The 16,083-nt window shown below is 49.5% G+C and overlaps 3 protein-coding genes across 3 annotated transcripts in view; 2 read left to right on the top strand and 1 right to left on the bottom strand.

The window, feature by feature from the left end:
• LOC107049234 (olfactory receptor 14A16-like) overlaps positions 1–16,083 on the bottom strand; it is a 164,388-nt gene that overhangs the window by 28,992 nt on the left and 119,313 nt on the right.
• LOC121107938 (olfactory receptor 14I1-like) lies at positions 7,526–7,891 on the top strand (the record flags this gene model as incomplete). The annotated part of the gene is made up of 1 exon (XM_040654538.1): positions 7,526–7,891. A coding segment is annotated over one exon (366 nt), but the record flags the coding sequence as incomplete, so codon positions are not given.
• On the top strand, positions 12,953–14,901 carry LOC121107936 (olfactory receptor 14J1-like). The gene has a single exon (XM_040654536.1). It carries the CDS (start codon positions 12,953–12,955, stop codon positions 13,910–13,912), a length of 960 nt encoding a protein of 319 aa, XP_040510470.1. The 3' UTR covers positions 13,913–14,901.

Raw genomic sequence — 16,083 nt, 5'->3', positions numbered from 1 at the left:
TGGGGGGCTCCTTACCCCCCCACATCGCCCCACAGCGCCCTGGGCAGCTCCCCGGGCAGGCTGAGTGCTGAGCCTGGCAGGCGGCAGAGTCCCTGCCCCGGCACACAGCCCCTGGGGCACAGCAGGGACCCTGCTCTGCACCACAGCCCTGGGCACCCGGCTGCACCCCCGGCTGCACAGCCTGCAGCCATCCTGGGACACGCAGCCCTCAGGGCTGTGCTCTGACACTGCAGCACAGAAGCCCTCAGCTGGAGCAGGTCCTTCCCCACAGTTAGGAAACATTGTGTCTTCAGCCTGATCTGCTATGAGTTGTCTCAAATTCATGATACCTCCAGGAAAAGCAGCTTCATGGCCTGCAGCGAGAGACTTACCTTGTCAAGAGCTGTGAGCAATCCTCCTGCAGTGAGCTCTCAGCCTGCTCACAGCCCATACATCCTGTAATCCCTCTCTTCTTTCTCTTCTCTCCTCATGACACCTGCAATTCATTCCCTCAGCCCTGCTCTGCTGTGCAGAAGAGCTGCTCCTGGGCACAGCTGCCTCTCTACAGAACTGCCCACTTGTAGGATCTCCCCGTATCCCTGGAGCCTGGCCCAAAACAGCAGCTGAGGATTTCATTTTTATCCTCCCCACTCATCTCCCCTGAGATGTCCCTGGGTCTCCACAGCCAACAGCTCCTGAAAGACAACAGCATCATGACTGTACTCGGAAATCAACTGCATTAACCACCAAATGTCCAGTGGACAGTGACCAACTCCAGACACATGCTTAGTCCTACTGGAGAGTGTTTGCTGTAACAAAAAGGGCACACAGAGAAGGACAGGGAGGGGTGGACTTCCCCTGTGCAAGGCACTGATTCAGCTGAGGCAGTGCAGGCATCTCATCCCTAGATGGAAACCCTTGGGCTCGAATGGGATTCAGCTCCCCACTGACCTACAGGAGCTGGGATTTCTCTGGATCAGATCAGGTGTGCACAGTGAGTTGCCTGCATGTGAGCTCCTGCTCTGAGTCCTTGGTCCTTTCCTTCCTGACCTCACTGTTGATTAGTTGGACTGGGCTTCTTGGAATCCTAGGTGCCAGAGACAGGTGGGAAATGCTGGTGGAAGGCAGATGTGCCCTTGGTGAAAGAGGAGGTGATCAGGGAATACCTAAGCAAACAGGATCCTGAGTGACAGGAATCACAGAACTCTTAAAGGGCCTGGCTTGGAAAAGACCTTAAAGACCATCCAGTTCCAACCCCCTTGGTGTGGGCAGGGCTGTCAGCCAGTAGATCTGGATGCCTGGGGCCCTCGGCATCTTCAACATATCCAGGGATGTGTCACCCACTATTTCTTTGTGATTCCTGTTCCACACCTGTTCCATGCCCCACACCATGATCCTAGGAATGGTTGGAGTGTGTTCCAAATGTCTAATGTCAGGTCACCCAGTGAGGCTCTGCAGTCTTTGCCCATGGAGGTTTTCAAAATGCATCAGGAGCAAATGCTGAACAACTTGGTCTGTCCCTCTTTGTCCCGGGTTGGACTGCAGACATCCCCCAGGTTCCCTTCCAGCCTGGGATATCATGTGATCCCATGTGCTCATGGCCTATTGCTGATGGGAAGAGAGCAGATGTTTCCAGAGCAAGAAGCATCCTGTGCTGCATGTGACCATCGAAAACAAGGACTGAGAGCACGAAGACAGATCAGAACCACAGTGTGACTCTGTCAGTGCAAAGACTGAGAGCTGTCACAGAAGGTTCTGGGCAGGGAAATTCTGGGGGGACTCCAGGCTCTGTGCAAGACACAAATGGATCTCCTTTTCTTGTTGAAGCTGTAAGGCTGAAAGATGTTCTTGTCAATAAAACTGAAGCAAAGTTCAGAGACAAAGACGGAAATGAGCAAAAATGTGTTCACGCACTTCTCAACTTCAGAAATACTCCTAAGTTCTTTTTCATTTTAAGTTGTAACACCAGACGTTGAGGCAATTTTAAGTAATTTTTATAATTATAATTCATTTTACAGAATGGACAGTGCTTTCCAGAATTGTGTTTGCACGACAGATGTCTTCAGGTACAGCGACACAGACAGCGGTGCCAGTTGCAATGCCCTGTGACTAATGCCCAGCGTCCACCGCTGCTCTACCCTGCTGCGTATTTCATGTCCCTCATCCTCCAGGGGTCTCCAGGTCTGCTAAATTAATGACCATGTCGAAGGCCATGTTTTCAGCAGGCATCCGGACACACGCTCTTCCCACTGCTCTCCACATTTCCCCATCCCTTGCTCTTTCTTCGTTCAAATACCTCCCAACTACCTGGCTGATCTGTGACCTTCAGGGAGATTACTGGAACCTGCTCCATCTCTCCAAAGTCTGATGGACTCTCTTGTCAACTCCTTCACTGTGATTATATTTATCCCTTCCTATCTCTGTCTAACTCATTTCTTGTACAAGTACTCCTTGTGAAAGAAAAATCTCAGTAGATGCAGCTTGGATAAGGCATGCAGTTGATCACTGTGTTTTTCTGTTCATTCAATTGCATCACATTTCTTTCTGTTTGTTGGCAGAAAAGAGAAATCTGTCATTGCCCACGTGCAGCTGGTTCTCTGAGGAAAGCCAGTGGGAGTTGGTGCAAAGGAGGTTTAACAGTGAGCGGGTGACTGCAGAGGAGAAGAGTGATGTGAGGAAAAGTGATGCTAGTCCCATGGGGCCATGAATAGAAAGGGATGGGGAAAGCTTAAGAGGACGTTTGTCCATAACAGTGAAGGAGCAAAGCTCATTATGGGACATCCTGGGTCAGAATCAACTGCCAAGTACTGTTTTAACTTATTGTTTAAATACAGCTATCAATAAATAAATAACTGGACTTTTTAAATGACCATTGAACTCTTCCTCTTTAAGCTCTCTCCAGATACCTCTCCAGTTAGCTGTACAAGTTTCGAACACCTGAAGAAGATGACAGGAAGGTGCAAGGCACAGGACGGCACCTTAGGCAGTAATGGGCCCTATGGGGCATTTGCTGCTGAGTCCATCAACCTTCAGTGCAGAGAGGAGACTGCACAAAGTGCTCAAGAAGACCAAGTCAGAAGGAACAGAGAAGTTTCTTGGAGTATTAATGGGCCCCACTGAGGGCCACTAACAAGCAAGCTTCCCCAGGGACTTGTTAGAGCAGAGAATTGGAAGCCATGCTGACAGGCAGGCAAAGGCACTGGGATGGTGGCTGTGATGCTGAGAAAAGCCTCCTTTGTGTTATGAAGCAGAAAGGCCAAGCCCTGAGCCCCAGACCCTTGGCAGGGAGATCCTGTCCCTCCTGCTGGCTCAGGGCCCTTCCTGGGGCAGTGGGATGCAGGTTTGCATGAGGTCAAATGAAAGACAAGGGGACAGCAGCTCCCAGGCTCTGCATGGGGTGCAAGGATGCCATGAGGCCCATGTCTTGGTTGGGCTGTTTGTCCTGTGGACTGTGGGATGTGAGAAGGGCCCAGTCTGAACAAGCAGTCAGTGACAACAGAAGTTTGAACTTCAGATCTCTCAGGCCCAAGGTGGAGGCTCCATTTCTTCACTGTTTGGTTCTGGGGATGCCATGTTTGATGCTCACCCACATGCAGAGCTCCTGACTGACTGCAACACCACTGTGCTCATATCAGCTGTGATATAACACAGCGGTGCTGAACTCACTGAGCTTGTCTCCCCTTAACAGCGCAGTGACTCTGACATCACTGTAATCCTGACCGCTGCCACAACTCAGTAATTCTGACATCACTGCTCTCTACACCACCGAGACAACACAATGACTCAGGTGTCAATAAGCTCCTATCCACTGTGACAACATAGTGACTCCATCATCATGCTTCTACCCACGATCATAGAATCCTAGAATATCCTGAGCTAAAAAGGACACACAAGGATTTTCAAGTCCAACTTCTGCCTCCAGGCAACTACTCAAATGGCAGACCATATCACCGAGTGTTGTCTGAATGCTTCTTGAACTCCAGCAATCTTGGTGTTGTAACTCCTTTCTTGGGGTTCTCCTCCAGTGCTCTCCTTTGGACACACTCCCATAGTTTTATGTCCTTTATGTTCTGTGATGCCTAGAAGTGCACCCAGTGCTCCAGGTGAGGCTGCGGCAGTGCAGAGCAGAGAGGGACAATGACCTTCGCTCAACCAGGACCCCCACATCCCTGATAAAAAGACAGTGTCCCATCCGCAGTCAGTGTGTATGTCCAGGGTTGACCCTACCCAGATGCGGAATCAGTCCCTTGTTCTTGTTATACTTCATGTGGTTGCTGCATGCCCAGTTCTCTAACTTGTCCACATCTCTCTGCAAGCCTCTCCACCCTCAGTGGAGGCAACAGCACCTCCCAATTTGGTATCATCAGCAAACTTGCTCAGAACATCCTCTGGTCCTACATGCAAGTCACTGATGAAAACTTTAAGGAGAAGTGGCCCTAAATGGAGCCCTGGGGAACCCTGCTAGTGACCGTCCCCCTGCCTGATGGAACACGTTCACTGTAATCCTTTGGGCCCGTCTCATTGGCCAAATGCTCACCCATCGCATTATGTTTATGCCTAGTGGTTTTGCAGGAAATCTTATCCTGAAGGATACTGTGAGGAACAGTATTCAAAGTTCTACCCAAATCCTAATAGTTAACATCAGTTGGCTTCCTTTGGTCAATTACATGGGTGACTTCTTACTGAAAGGACATCAAGTTAAATAGGACCTTCCCTTCATGAACTCGTGTTGGCTGTGACCAATGGCATAATTGTCCTTCAGGTGTTTTTCAGTGATTCCCAGCATCATTTTCTCCATAATTTTACCAGGAACTGGAGTGGGAATGACACATCCGTAACTGCTGATTTCATCTTTCTTCCTCTTCTTTCAAACTGGAACAACGTCTGTGAGATTCCTCTGAAATGGGAACTGGCATGACCCTAGGCTTCTTCTGATGCCATTCAAATGAGAGCCCAGAGCAAAATAAGGTGTCATCAGTGAAAGAATGTAGACGTACCAAAGTTTTGGTAGAGCATTTGGTAATGCCTTGAACTCCAGAGTATGACACAGATGGAGCAGAGAGGAAGATCTGGCTCTTTTGTTGTGAGCTCATCCATTTGGTCAGCGAAATAACACGACATGCTCCATGGGGACAGATGCAAAAGGCACACTGGGTGCCCTGAGCACAGGGCTGTGGTGGCATTTAGGATGGCCAAGAATACCTCCCTTCTGGCCCTCAGCTGATGCTCAGGGAGGAGGTGTCTATCTCAGAGATTTTCCACCACGCTTTACAAGCACCAGCACACAACTAGGATCACTCCAGGCACCTTGGGCATCTCTGAGTGTGTCTGAGTGAGCAATGGAGTCCCTGTTGAATAAACACCAAGCATTCAGATGAGGGGCTCACACACAGACACCTCACTGTGCACATCTGAACTCAACTAAGAGGACATAAGGCTCCCATGGAGCTCTGGGGTACTGATCCCATTTCAGCCCCAGGTTTTCCATCAGCGGATGAGATGCCGAACCCTACGGTTGGGATGAGATGGTCTGATAGTAATAGGAGAAAGGGTAATGGCTTTAAATTGGAGGGAGGAGATTTTGGTTTCATGTTAGGAACAAATTGTCTACTCAAAGGAAGTGGAACAAGTTGCCCAAAGAAGTTTTTTGTGCACCATCCCTGGAGGCATTCAAGGTCAGGATGGATGGGATCCTGGGCAGCCTGATCTGGTGGTTGGCATCCCTGCCCACGGCTAGGGGCTTGAAACTAGGTTCACTTTGAAGGTCCCTCTAACCTAAGCCATTGAATGATTCTGTAATGTTATGCCTGCACTACATCAGCGCTATCACTGCCCAGAACAGGAGAAGTCAACCCCTCCCTGTCCTTATCTGTGTGACTTTTATCATACTGGTCATGAGCAGAGGTTTCCTGATTTGACATTTGCTTCCGTCGTGGTCCGATTTCTTTTAGTTGGAACATCCATGCTTTTGAAATCCTCTGGACATGTTGATTAATTGAGCTGACTTTGAAGTACGTTCCGCAGTGATGACCGTGCTGCCTTGCAGGAGCTGTCAGCTCATGAGGGCCATGGATACATCCAGGGAGAGCTGTGGGGAGAAGGAAATCACCTCCTCTGATGCTGAGCTGAGCTGGTCCCCTGGGACACAGAACGCTCATACAAGTTGGCAGAGCTGAAGGGAGACAGCTGTGCCCAGGAGCAGCTCCTGTACACCTCAGGTGGCATGGGAAGGAAAGAGAAATTAGAGGGAATATACAAACAGTTCATGGTAACAGCAGGCTGTGAGCTCACTGGAGGAGCATATTTCACAGCCCTTGATACGGTAAGGGTCTGGCTGAATGCAATGCAGGTGCATTTACAGGAGGGATGGCTAAATTTGGGACACTCCAAAGCAGATCAGACTGCAGACACTCTGTGTCTTTATCATGGAAATAGGTCTGCTCCCAACCAGGGCTTCCGTGAGCACAGCCCTGAGGGCTGCGTGTCCCAGGACGGCTGCAGGCTGTGCAGCCGGGGGTGCAGCCGGGTGCCCAGGGCTGTGGTGCAGAGCAGGGTCCCTGCTGTGCCCCAGGGGCTGTGTGCCGGGGCAGGGACTCTGCCGCCTGCCAGGCTCAGCACTCAGCCTGCCCGGGGAGCTGCCCAGGGCGCTGCGGGGAGATGTGTGGGGGGAAGGAGCCCCCCGGCAGGGCAGGGCAGGGGCCTTCTGCTGCCACAGCTGCTGCCTGGGACAGGGGGATCACAGCTACACTGCAACCCTGAGTGTTACCAACAGCACTTTGCAAGAGGAGAGACAAGGCAGGGATTTTTCTTTTATATCCTTAGGGAGGGGAAAAGGATTGGAGGCAGAAAACTAAAAGGGGCTGTCAACTTTGAACACAGCTCTGACACTCCCGCATTATTCTTTCCTCATTCACTTTTTTTGTAAACGATCACAGAGAATGAGCTTTCATCCCTTCTTTGCTTACAGGATATAATCCGTTGAAGTTAAGGTTGTTTTCTGCAGACATGTATAGTGCACTTATCGTGCAAACTGGCAGAGTTCTCTAAGACTAATTTTAGTGCACAGTGGCTGGGCTTGGGGGATCTAAAAGCAGTTGGAAGTAAAGATATGAGACATAGAAACTGCTCCGAAGAGAAAAATATTCAGGCAGCTGGGATATGGTTATGAAATGAGAGGAAAGTAAGAGCTCCTTAACCATCTCCTTCTAAAGGGATGCTGAAGCTCATGGAATTGAACACAAACTATGGAGATAAAGGAACATATTCCAAAGATAAAGAAAAATTTTGTAGCATGTCGGGAGGACTGTTTCTGAGGAGGGTCTTGACTCATCATTATCTTATGCACTCTTTAAGCTTCAACTCTTAAGGGAAGGGGAAGCTCATGAAAATAAACTGAAGTTATGGAGTTAAATGAACATTTTCCAAAGTGAAGGAAAAAAATTTACAGCATGACGGGAGGCGTTTCTCAGAGAATGGTCTTGTCTTGTCATTATCTTCTGCACTCTGAACAGGACTCCATGCCCAGGAACCGCAGATGCCCAACAGCAGCTCCGTCAGCGAGTTCCTCCTCCTGGCGTTGGCAGACACGCGGCAGCTGCAGCTCCTGCACTTCTGGCTCTTGCTGGGCATCTACCTGGCTGCCCTCCTGGGCAACGGCCTCATCAGCACAGCCGTAGCCTGCGACCACCGCCTGCACACCCCCATGTACTTCTTCCTCCTCAACCTCGCCCTCCTCGACCTGGGCTGCATCTCCACCACTCTCCCCAAAGCCATGGCCAATGCCCTCTGGGACACCAGGCACATCTCCTACGCAGGATGTGCTGCACAGGTCTTTTTCTTTGTTTTCTTCCTCTCTGCAGAATGTTGCGTTCTCACCATCATGTCCTATGACCGCTACATTGCCATCTGCAAGCCCCTGCACTACGGGACCCTGCTGGGCAGCACAGCATGTGCCACCATGGCAGCAGCTGCCTGCGGCTCTGGGCTTCTCTATTCCCTGCTGCACACTGCCAATACATTTTCACTGCCTCTGTGCCAAGGCAATGCTGTGGATCAGTTCTTCTGTGAAATCCCCCACATCCTTAAGCTCTCCTGCTCACAGTCCTATCTCAAGGAAATTGGGCTTATTGCGCTTAGTGTCCTTGTGTTTTTTGGGAGTTTTGTCTTCATTGTAGTGTCCTATGTGCAGATCTTCAGAGCTGTGCTGAGGATGCCCTCTGAGCAGGGACGGCACAAAGCCTTCTCCACGTGCCTCCCTCACCTGGCTGTGCTCTCCCTGTTTCTCAGCTCTGCCTTTTTTGCCTACCTGAAGCCCTTCTCCATTTTCTCCCCATCCCTGGATCTGACAGTGGCACTTCTGTATTCAGTAGTGCCTCCAGCACTGAACCCCATCATTTACAGCATGAGGAATAAGGAGATTAAACATGCCCTCAGCAAAGTGTTGCAATATGCACTATTCTGGATTCAATAAAGTGCACATTTTCCTCACACGTTTGCCAGTGATGGTTCTTCATATTTTATGTGTGTTTGATTTTGTTTGTGTAAGTGTGATACAGTAATCTATAAATAAACATTGCAATTTATTCCTCTTCTTATTTACCATCTACTTCCTATTTCCTCACACAGAGAGCTCATGTAAATATGGAACCAGATTCCCTGAATAGGTTACTGAGAAAGATTGCAAATAATACTTTTCATTTGCTCTTCTCTTTTCCTGCCTTGTCTATATCTGGGGGAGGTACAGCCACGGACAGCAGCACAATGTATATATTTGCAACTCCAGGACCTATAGCAGGAATTGGAGCTGCTGCAGGGTCTGTCCCAGGAGTTGGAGAGGCTGCAGCACTGCCAGCAGATCTGGCTCTCTTCCCCTTGAGGATGCTGAAGAGTGCTGAACAGAGCTCAGCAAGTGTGGGCCAGGCCCTGGCACGCTGCAGTGATTTGTGCCTCTTCAGGATTAGCAGGGCCAGTGCACACCTTTCCAAATATTCTTCCAGTTTTTCAGGATTCTGCAGTTGCTCAGAGATGAAGCTCCAAATTCCTGGTGGTGCCCACTGCTCCAGGCACCTGCCCAGACCGTCCCACACCCCCTGACATGCAGAGCTATCCCGCCTTGGGGCCGATCTCTCAGTCATATTCTTGAATGGTTGTTTCATCTGAAACATAACCTGAAACACATTACCAACACGCAGCAATGGGAGCACGCTGGTTTGAACATCCCACGGATGGTGAGAGTTCTCAGGAGCTGTTGCAACTAGCTCTCAAGCTCTAGGGAAAGAAGAAGAAGTGAAAGGGGGGATGAGGGACTGCTGGAAAGTGTCCTCCCTTATCTCCTCCATAGCCGGGCTCTCTGAGGAGACAAAGCCAAGGGTGTAATTACTAATCATATTGGCAGTATTACTTCCAAAACTCAAAGATGGCTGCAGAGCTGAACACACAGAGAACTTCATTTTGTCAGCTGAAAGTTTTATCATGATATAAGCCATGGCCAAACAGCACAGCAAAATAAAATCCCTAATCCAGCCCCCAGAGTTGACAGTGCAGCAGGGAAAACAAGCAGCAAGCAAGGAGCTGTGCAGTGTAGTTTCATGAGAGGACTCAACGAGCTCCATAAACCAGGAAAGAATCAGCACCATGGCCAGCAATTATCCAACTACCACAAAGCCCTGTGTTAACTCTCTCTGGACAGATCTGCTGTTATCAGAACACTAGGAGCTCCACATCCAAAATGACTGTGGTGGTTTAACCCGGACGGTGTCTCATAACCTGACAGTGCTTTGTGCACTGCCCCCTTCCCAGAGGGATGGGGAAGAGACTTGAGAAAAAGCAAAGTGCAACCTGTGGGTTGAAATAAACCTATTTACTGAGAGAGATAAAAGGAAAAGAGTAATAGTTATGACTATATATGCATATATATGTGACAGTACATAACAAGTGATGCACAAGCACTTGCTCACCACCCTCTAATTAATGCCCACCTGGCCCCTGAGCAGCGGGAGAGAGAGAGATGACCTCCCACCCCTTTTCCAAACTCCTTCCACTTGCTGTCAGATGGTATGGAACGTTCCTTTGGCCACTTTCAGTCAGCTGTCCTCATTCTGTCTTCTCCCAGCTCCTTGGGCCCTCCACTGACAATGGCCTTAGCTCTGGACAACGCTGCTTAGAAGCACATAGAAACATCGGAGTGGTATCTACGTTGTTTTTCTCCTAGAACCAAAACACTGCATCACACCAGACAGCGTGAAGAAAACAATTCCATCCCAGCTGTAACTCAGACACACCCCCGTCCCCTTCCTCTTGTTCTTCCTGTTTAGGAAGCAGGGAGCAGATGCTGCCAGTCTCCTCTTTAAGCCATTTGCATCAGTTCTCAGCTGGCTCCTCTGCCTCCCCCAGGCAGAGCTCAGTGCACTCTCACAGAGGGCAGAAGCCTATCCTCGACTTCCTTGACCATCCATCAGAAAGAGTCCGCACCCCCCTTTGCTACGACACAGAGGTAGGAACCATCCCACCATGTCTCTGTAAGCGAAACAAGACCCTAGGCCTGCAAATGCACAGAGATTTTGAGCTCACTGAGCTAATGTTTGTGGTCTTCTCCTTAGTGTAAAGACACTTCAGAAAGCATCCCATGCCAGAAGCATTATTTGATTTAGCCTGGCTGGGCCGTGCATCTACACCACGGTACTGGTGTTCAGAAGGTGGCACACAGGTACTAGGCCCATTGTGGGGCTCACAGTTGTCCAGCAAGCACTGACACTACCATGGCATGGCTTTCCTGAAGGTCCTGAGCTGCATTTGCCATCTGGCTGAGGTGTGCTGGAGACCCCAGGGAACTGCCATGCAAAGGAGAGCCCAGAACGAAGGAAGGTGTCATCAGTGAGAGAATGTAGGTGTGTCACAGCTTTGTAATGCCTTAAGCTCTGGAATACGCAATAGATGGGGAACAGAGAAAGATCTGCCTCTTCATCTGGTGAGCTCATCCATCTGGTCAGCTGAATAACTCTGCATGCTCCATGGGGACACTGTCAGGTGCCCGTTACTCAGAGATGTGATGACATTCAGGATGGTCAAGAATAACTCCGTTCTGGCATCCAGCTGATGCTCAGGAAGGAGGTGTCTATCTCAGAGATCTTCCACCACGTCTAGCAGGCCCAGGCACACAGGAAGGATCACCACAGGCACCCTCATCTTCACTGAGCATGTGTGTGAGCAACTGAGTCAATGCTGAATAAAGAGCGGGGATTCAGATGAGGGCTCACACACAGGAACCTCACTCTATGCATCTGAACTCAACTAAGAGGACTCCGGGCTCCCATGGTCCTGTGTGGACCTCCCCAGGCACTTTGGTCACCAGTGAGTGCCTCTGGGTGAGCAATTGTTCCACACCCACTGAATAAAGGCCAAGGACTCATAAGAGGGATACATGTGTAGACAATTTATTGCACACATTGGAACCAAACAAAGAGGACTCCAACCTCCCATGGGTCCATGTGGTGCTAAATCCCATTTTAACCCCAGAGTTTCCTTTTTTTAAGGGCCATAGGCAGAGGTTTCCAGATGATGCGTTTACACCTCTACTAAGCAAACATGCTCTGATAGGACCAACCTTGCTTCTGGAATCAGCCTCCATCCATTGGACATTTGGTGACTAACTGAACTGAATTCAAAGTGTGTTCTACAATGATGGATGAAAAGCTGGATATGAGGAAGCAGTGTGCGCTTGAAGCCCAGAAAGCCACCTGTATCCTGGGCTGCACCAACAGAGGGGTGGCAGCAGGGATAGGGAGGAGACTGTCCCCCCTCTGCCCTGCCCTCATGAGGCCCACCTGGAGGACTGTCTTTGAGCCTGGGACCCCAGTACAGGAGGGGTGTGGAGCTGTGTGAGCAGGTCCAGAGGAGGGCTACAAAGATGAGCAAAAGGCTGGAGCACCTCTCCTATGGAGACAGGTTGAGGGAGTTGGATTTCATTAGGTTGGAGAAGAAAAGGCTCTGAGAGACCCCCTTGCAGCCTTCCAGAATATGACAGAGGGGGACTGACATTTTACGTGGTCTGATATTGACAGGACAAAGGCAAATGACATTATACTAAAATAGGGGAGATTTGGGTTAGAAGTTAGGAAGAACTTTTTACTCTGAAGGTGGAGAGACTCTCGATCAGGTTGCTCACAGAGGCTGTGGATGCTCCTTCTATGGAAGCATCCAAGGCCAGGTTGGATGGAATGCTGGGCAACCTGATGTGGTGGTTGGCAACCCTACCCATGGCAGGGGAGTAGCAAGAAGGTGATCTTTCAAGTCCCCTCCAACTTAAGCCTTTCCATGATTTTGTGAATCTGTGATTCAGTGATTACCCTGCTGCCCGGCAGAAGCAGTCAGCCATGGAGACCCATGGACATCTCCAGAGGGAAGGAAATCACCGCCTTTGTTGCTGAGCTGGGCCGGGCTCCTGGGACACAGGAAGCTCATACAAGAGGGCAGCGCTGCGGAGACACAGCTGTGCACAGCACAGCAGGGCTATAGGCATGATCTGCAGGTGACATGAAGATAGAAGAGAAAAGAGAAAGAGATTACAGGGTGTGTACATTGTGAGTAGGATGTGAGCTCACTGGAGGAGCACTGCTCACAGCGCTTGACAGGGTAAGTCTCTTGCAGTAGGCAATGAAGCTGTTTTTCCAGGAGGGATCACTGAATCAGGGATATCCCATAGCAGATCTGGCTGAAGGTACTTCATATTTTCTTACTCTGGAAAAAGACTTCTACTCCAGCTGAGGGCTTTGGTGCTTCATTGTCAGAGCACAGCCCTGAGGGCTGCGTGTCCCAGGACGGATGCAGGCTGTGCCGTTTGGGTGCAGCCGGGTGCCCACTTTCCAAAGTGAAGGAAAAAAATTTATAGCATGACGGGAGGAGTTTCTCTGAGAATAGTCTTGACTTGTCATTATCTTCTGCACTCTGAACAGGACTCCATGCCCAGGGACTGCAGATGCCCAACAGCAGCTCCATCAGCGAGTTCCTCCTCCTGGCGTTGGCAGACACGCGGCAGCTGCAGCTCCTGCACTTCTGGCTCTTGCTGGGCATCTACCTGGCTGCCCTCCTGGGCAACGGCCTCATCAGCACAGCCGTAGCCTGCGACCACCGCCTGCACACCCCCATGTACTTCTTCCTCCTCAACCTCGCCCTCCTCGACCTGGGCTGCATCTCCACCACTCTCCCCAAAGCCATGGCCAACGCCCTCTGGCACACCAGGGCCATCTCCTACGCAGGATGTGCTGCACAGGTCTTTTTCTTTCTCTTCTTCATCACTGCGGAATACTCCCTTCTCACCATCATGTCCTATGACCGCTACGTTGCCATCTGCAAGCCCCTGCACTACAGGACCCTGCTGGGCAGCAGAGCTTGTGCCACCATGGCAGCAGCTGCCTGGAGTACTGGAGTCCTTAATTCCCTGCTGCACACTGCCAATACGTTTTCCCTGCCTCTGTGCCAAAGCAATGCCATCAATCAGTTCTTCTGTGAAATCCCCCAGATCCTCAAGCTCTCCTGCTCAGAATCTTATCTCAGGGAAGTTGGGCTACTCCTTTTTAGTGTCTGTTTAGCCTGTGGGTGTTTTGTTTTCATTGTTGTGTCCTATGTGCAGATCTTCAGGGCCGTGCTGAGGATGCCCTCTGAGCAGGGACGGCACAAAGCCTTCTCCACGTGCCTCCCTCACCTGGCCGTGCTCTCCCTGTTTCTCAGCACTGGCTTTTTTGCCAATCTAAGGCCCCCCTCTCTTTCCTCCCCATCCTTGGATCTGATGATGGCTTTTCTGTACTCAGTGGTTCCTCCAACACTGAATCCGCTCATCTACAGCATGAGGAACCAGGAGCTCAGGGATGCAGTGAGGAAAATGATGCCCTGGTCACATTTCAGCAGGGATAAACTTCTCATCTGTCTCTGCAAATGACTCACAGTCTGTCCCATAACAGCCCTGTATTGCGTTTTTTACTCTTAATAATTTTTCTTTATTTATGTTAATAGATACGTTTTAGTTTTCTATTCATATACATGTGCATGTCTGTAATTATCATTAGTGATCACGGTCTTAGACATGTTTGGCTTCCTACCACTTCTACTGAGACATTACCCTGCTCTCTTTCTCCTGAAGCCTGTATGATCCTGGGTCAGTGCTGACTCCCACAGCCTCTGTGTTCCATCTTTGTATCTGCAGGCAAATGAGATGCCAGCAGGCACCGTGGAGATTATATAGGCTGGATTAGTGAGAGGCATCAGTTTATTAGCCGAAGGACTAATACATTACTTTAGTTTGTGCTTGTCCTAAAACCTTCTAGTCTAACTGCCTGTGGGGTGGTGGGGCTGGGCTGTCCTGCAGAGAGGAAAGCACACAAAGACACCGTTCAGCAAGGCTGGGACCCCAAAAGCACCCTGGAACTCAGCACCCAGCTGCACTGTGCTCACCTTGCCCGGCTCCCAGGTGTCCCCTATGCTGCTCTGTCACTGCCCCTCCTCAACAGGATGGGGGAGAAAACACAGTTAACGAATTCCTGGGCTGAGGCAAAAGGCACTTTATTCTTTCTTTGTGTAGTACCCACTGACAGTAAATTGTGTGTGTTAATGGCTGCGCATCAAATGCAGGTTTTTCTGCACACTTGGGAACAGCTACTGAATTCAGCGTCTCTTTCACCTTAGTATATTAATTGAAACTACACCTAACCCACAACACATTTGACTAATATTTTGTATATTTTAATAGATTTCCAACACAGAAATCTGCTCAGAGTCAGTTAAGATTTCACATCCCTCTTATTCCATATTTATTTTATTTCTGATTACTGTAATTGAAGTGATTCACTATCCTTGCATTTCATCTTTGTTGTCTCACCTCCTAACCTCCTTTCCTAATACTTAACAATAACATCCTAAATTACCCCTGTGTAGCAGTTAGTTATTTCTGTTCTTGCTGTCACACCCAGTCTGTTGTGTCACTGCAGCTCGGGTAATGATTCACTTCTGAATGCTTTGGTCATTGCTGAACTCCAGACCATTCCGACAGGAGCTCTCTGGATACCGAAGTGAAGACTGCTAAGTTACAGAAACACACTTATCTACCAGGTGCCAGCTGTAAGCAAAGAAACAATCTAATAAACAATCTATTTGTGTGTGCAGTAACAAGATGAATTTTTCCGTAACACAACCTTAGTCCTGAGATTTACTGGATTTTGTTTAGCTCAACATTTTCAATATCTAAATGGGAAATCAGTATTTTCCCAAAGCTTCATTAAATTTTGTGTCACAGACCAGTACAAAAATCTACCTGGACTTCTGAAAGGCCTTTGGCATGGTCCCCCATCACATCCTTATCTCTGTGGAGAGATGTGTGAGATGGATTTGAAGGGCGGACACTTCATTTGATGCAGCCCAGGCTGTGGTTGTTTTTCTGGGCTGCAACTGCACACTGCTGATTTGTGTTGAGTTTTTCGTCAACTAACACCCTCAGTGTTTCTCCTCTGGACTGCTCTAAATGCATTCTCCACTCTGCTTGCATTTCTGCTTGGGATTGCTCTGACCCATGGAATATCTTTGCACATGGCCTTCTTGATCTTGACGAGGTTCTCACAGACCCACCTCTGTATCTTGTCACTGTCCGTCTGGGTGTCATCCCTTCTCTTTATTGTGTTGACCACATCACAGAAATTGGTGTCACCCACAAACGTGCTGGAGGTGCACTCAACAGTGCTGTCCAAGTCAGCAACAAAGAGATTAAATAGCACCAGTACCACCTGCAGACCCCTGAAAAATACCACTGTATCCACACAGCCACTGAGCTGTTGTCCACAACTCGGGCTGTGACCATCCATCCAATTCCACATACAGTGAGTGGTCCATCCATCCATTCATGCCTCATCCCTCTCTCTTCAGAGAGAAGGGTCTCATACAGGGCCGTATCAAATGTCTTCCACCAGTCCCAGTAGATGGAAAGTGCCATCATCTCACAATCTACCCTCCAGGCAGTGTACCAACCCATCAGCTTCTCTTGGCCTGCCAGCACATCACACAGATGAAATCTCACCATGACCTTTCAAGTCACAAGCCTGATGCTGACCTTTCAAGTAGACA

This window comes from Gallus gallus, chromosome 33, assembly GCF_016699485.2.
Source record: "Gallus gallus isolate bGalGal1 chromosome 33, bGalGal1.mat.broiler.GRCg7b, whole genome shotgun sequence".
NCBI lineage: Eukaryota > Metazoa > Chordata > Aves > Galliformes > Phasianidae > Gallus > Gallus gallus.
Note: the sequence above shows the minus strand (reverse complement) of the source record. Positions and strands in the feature narration are given on the sequence as shown.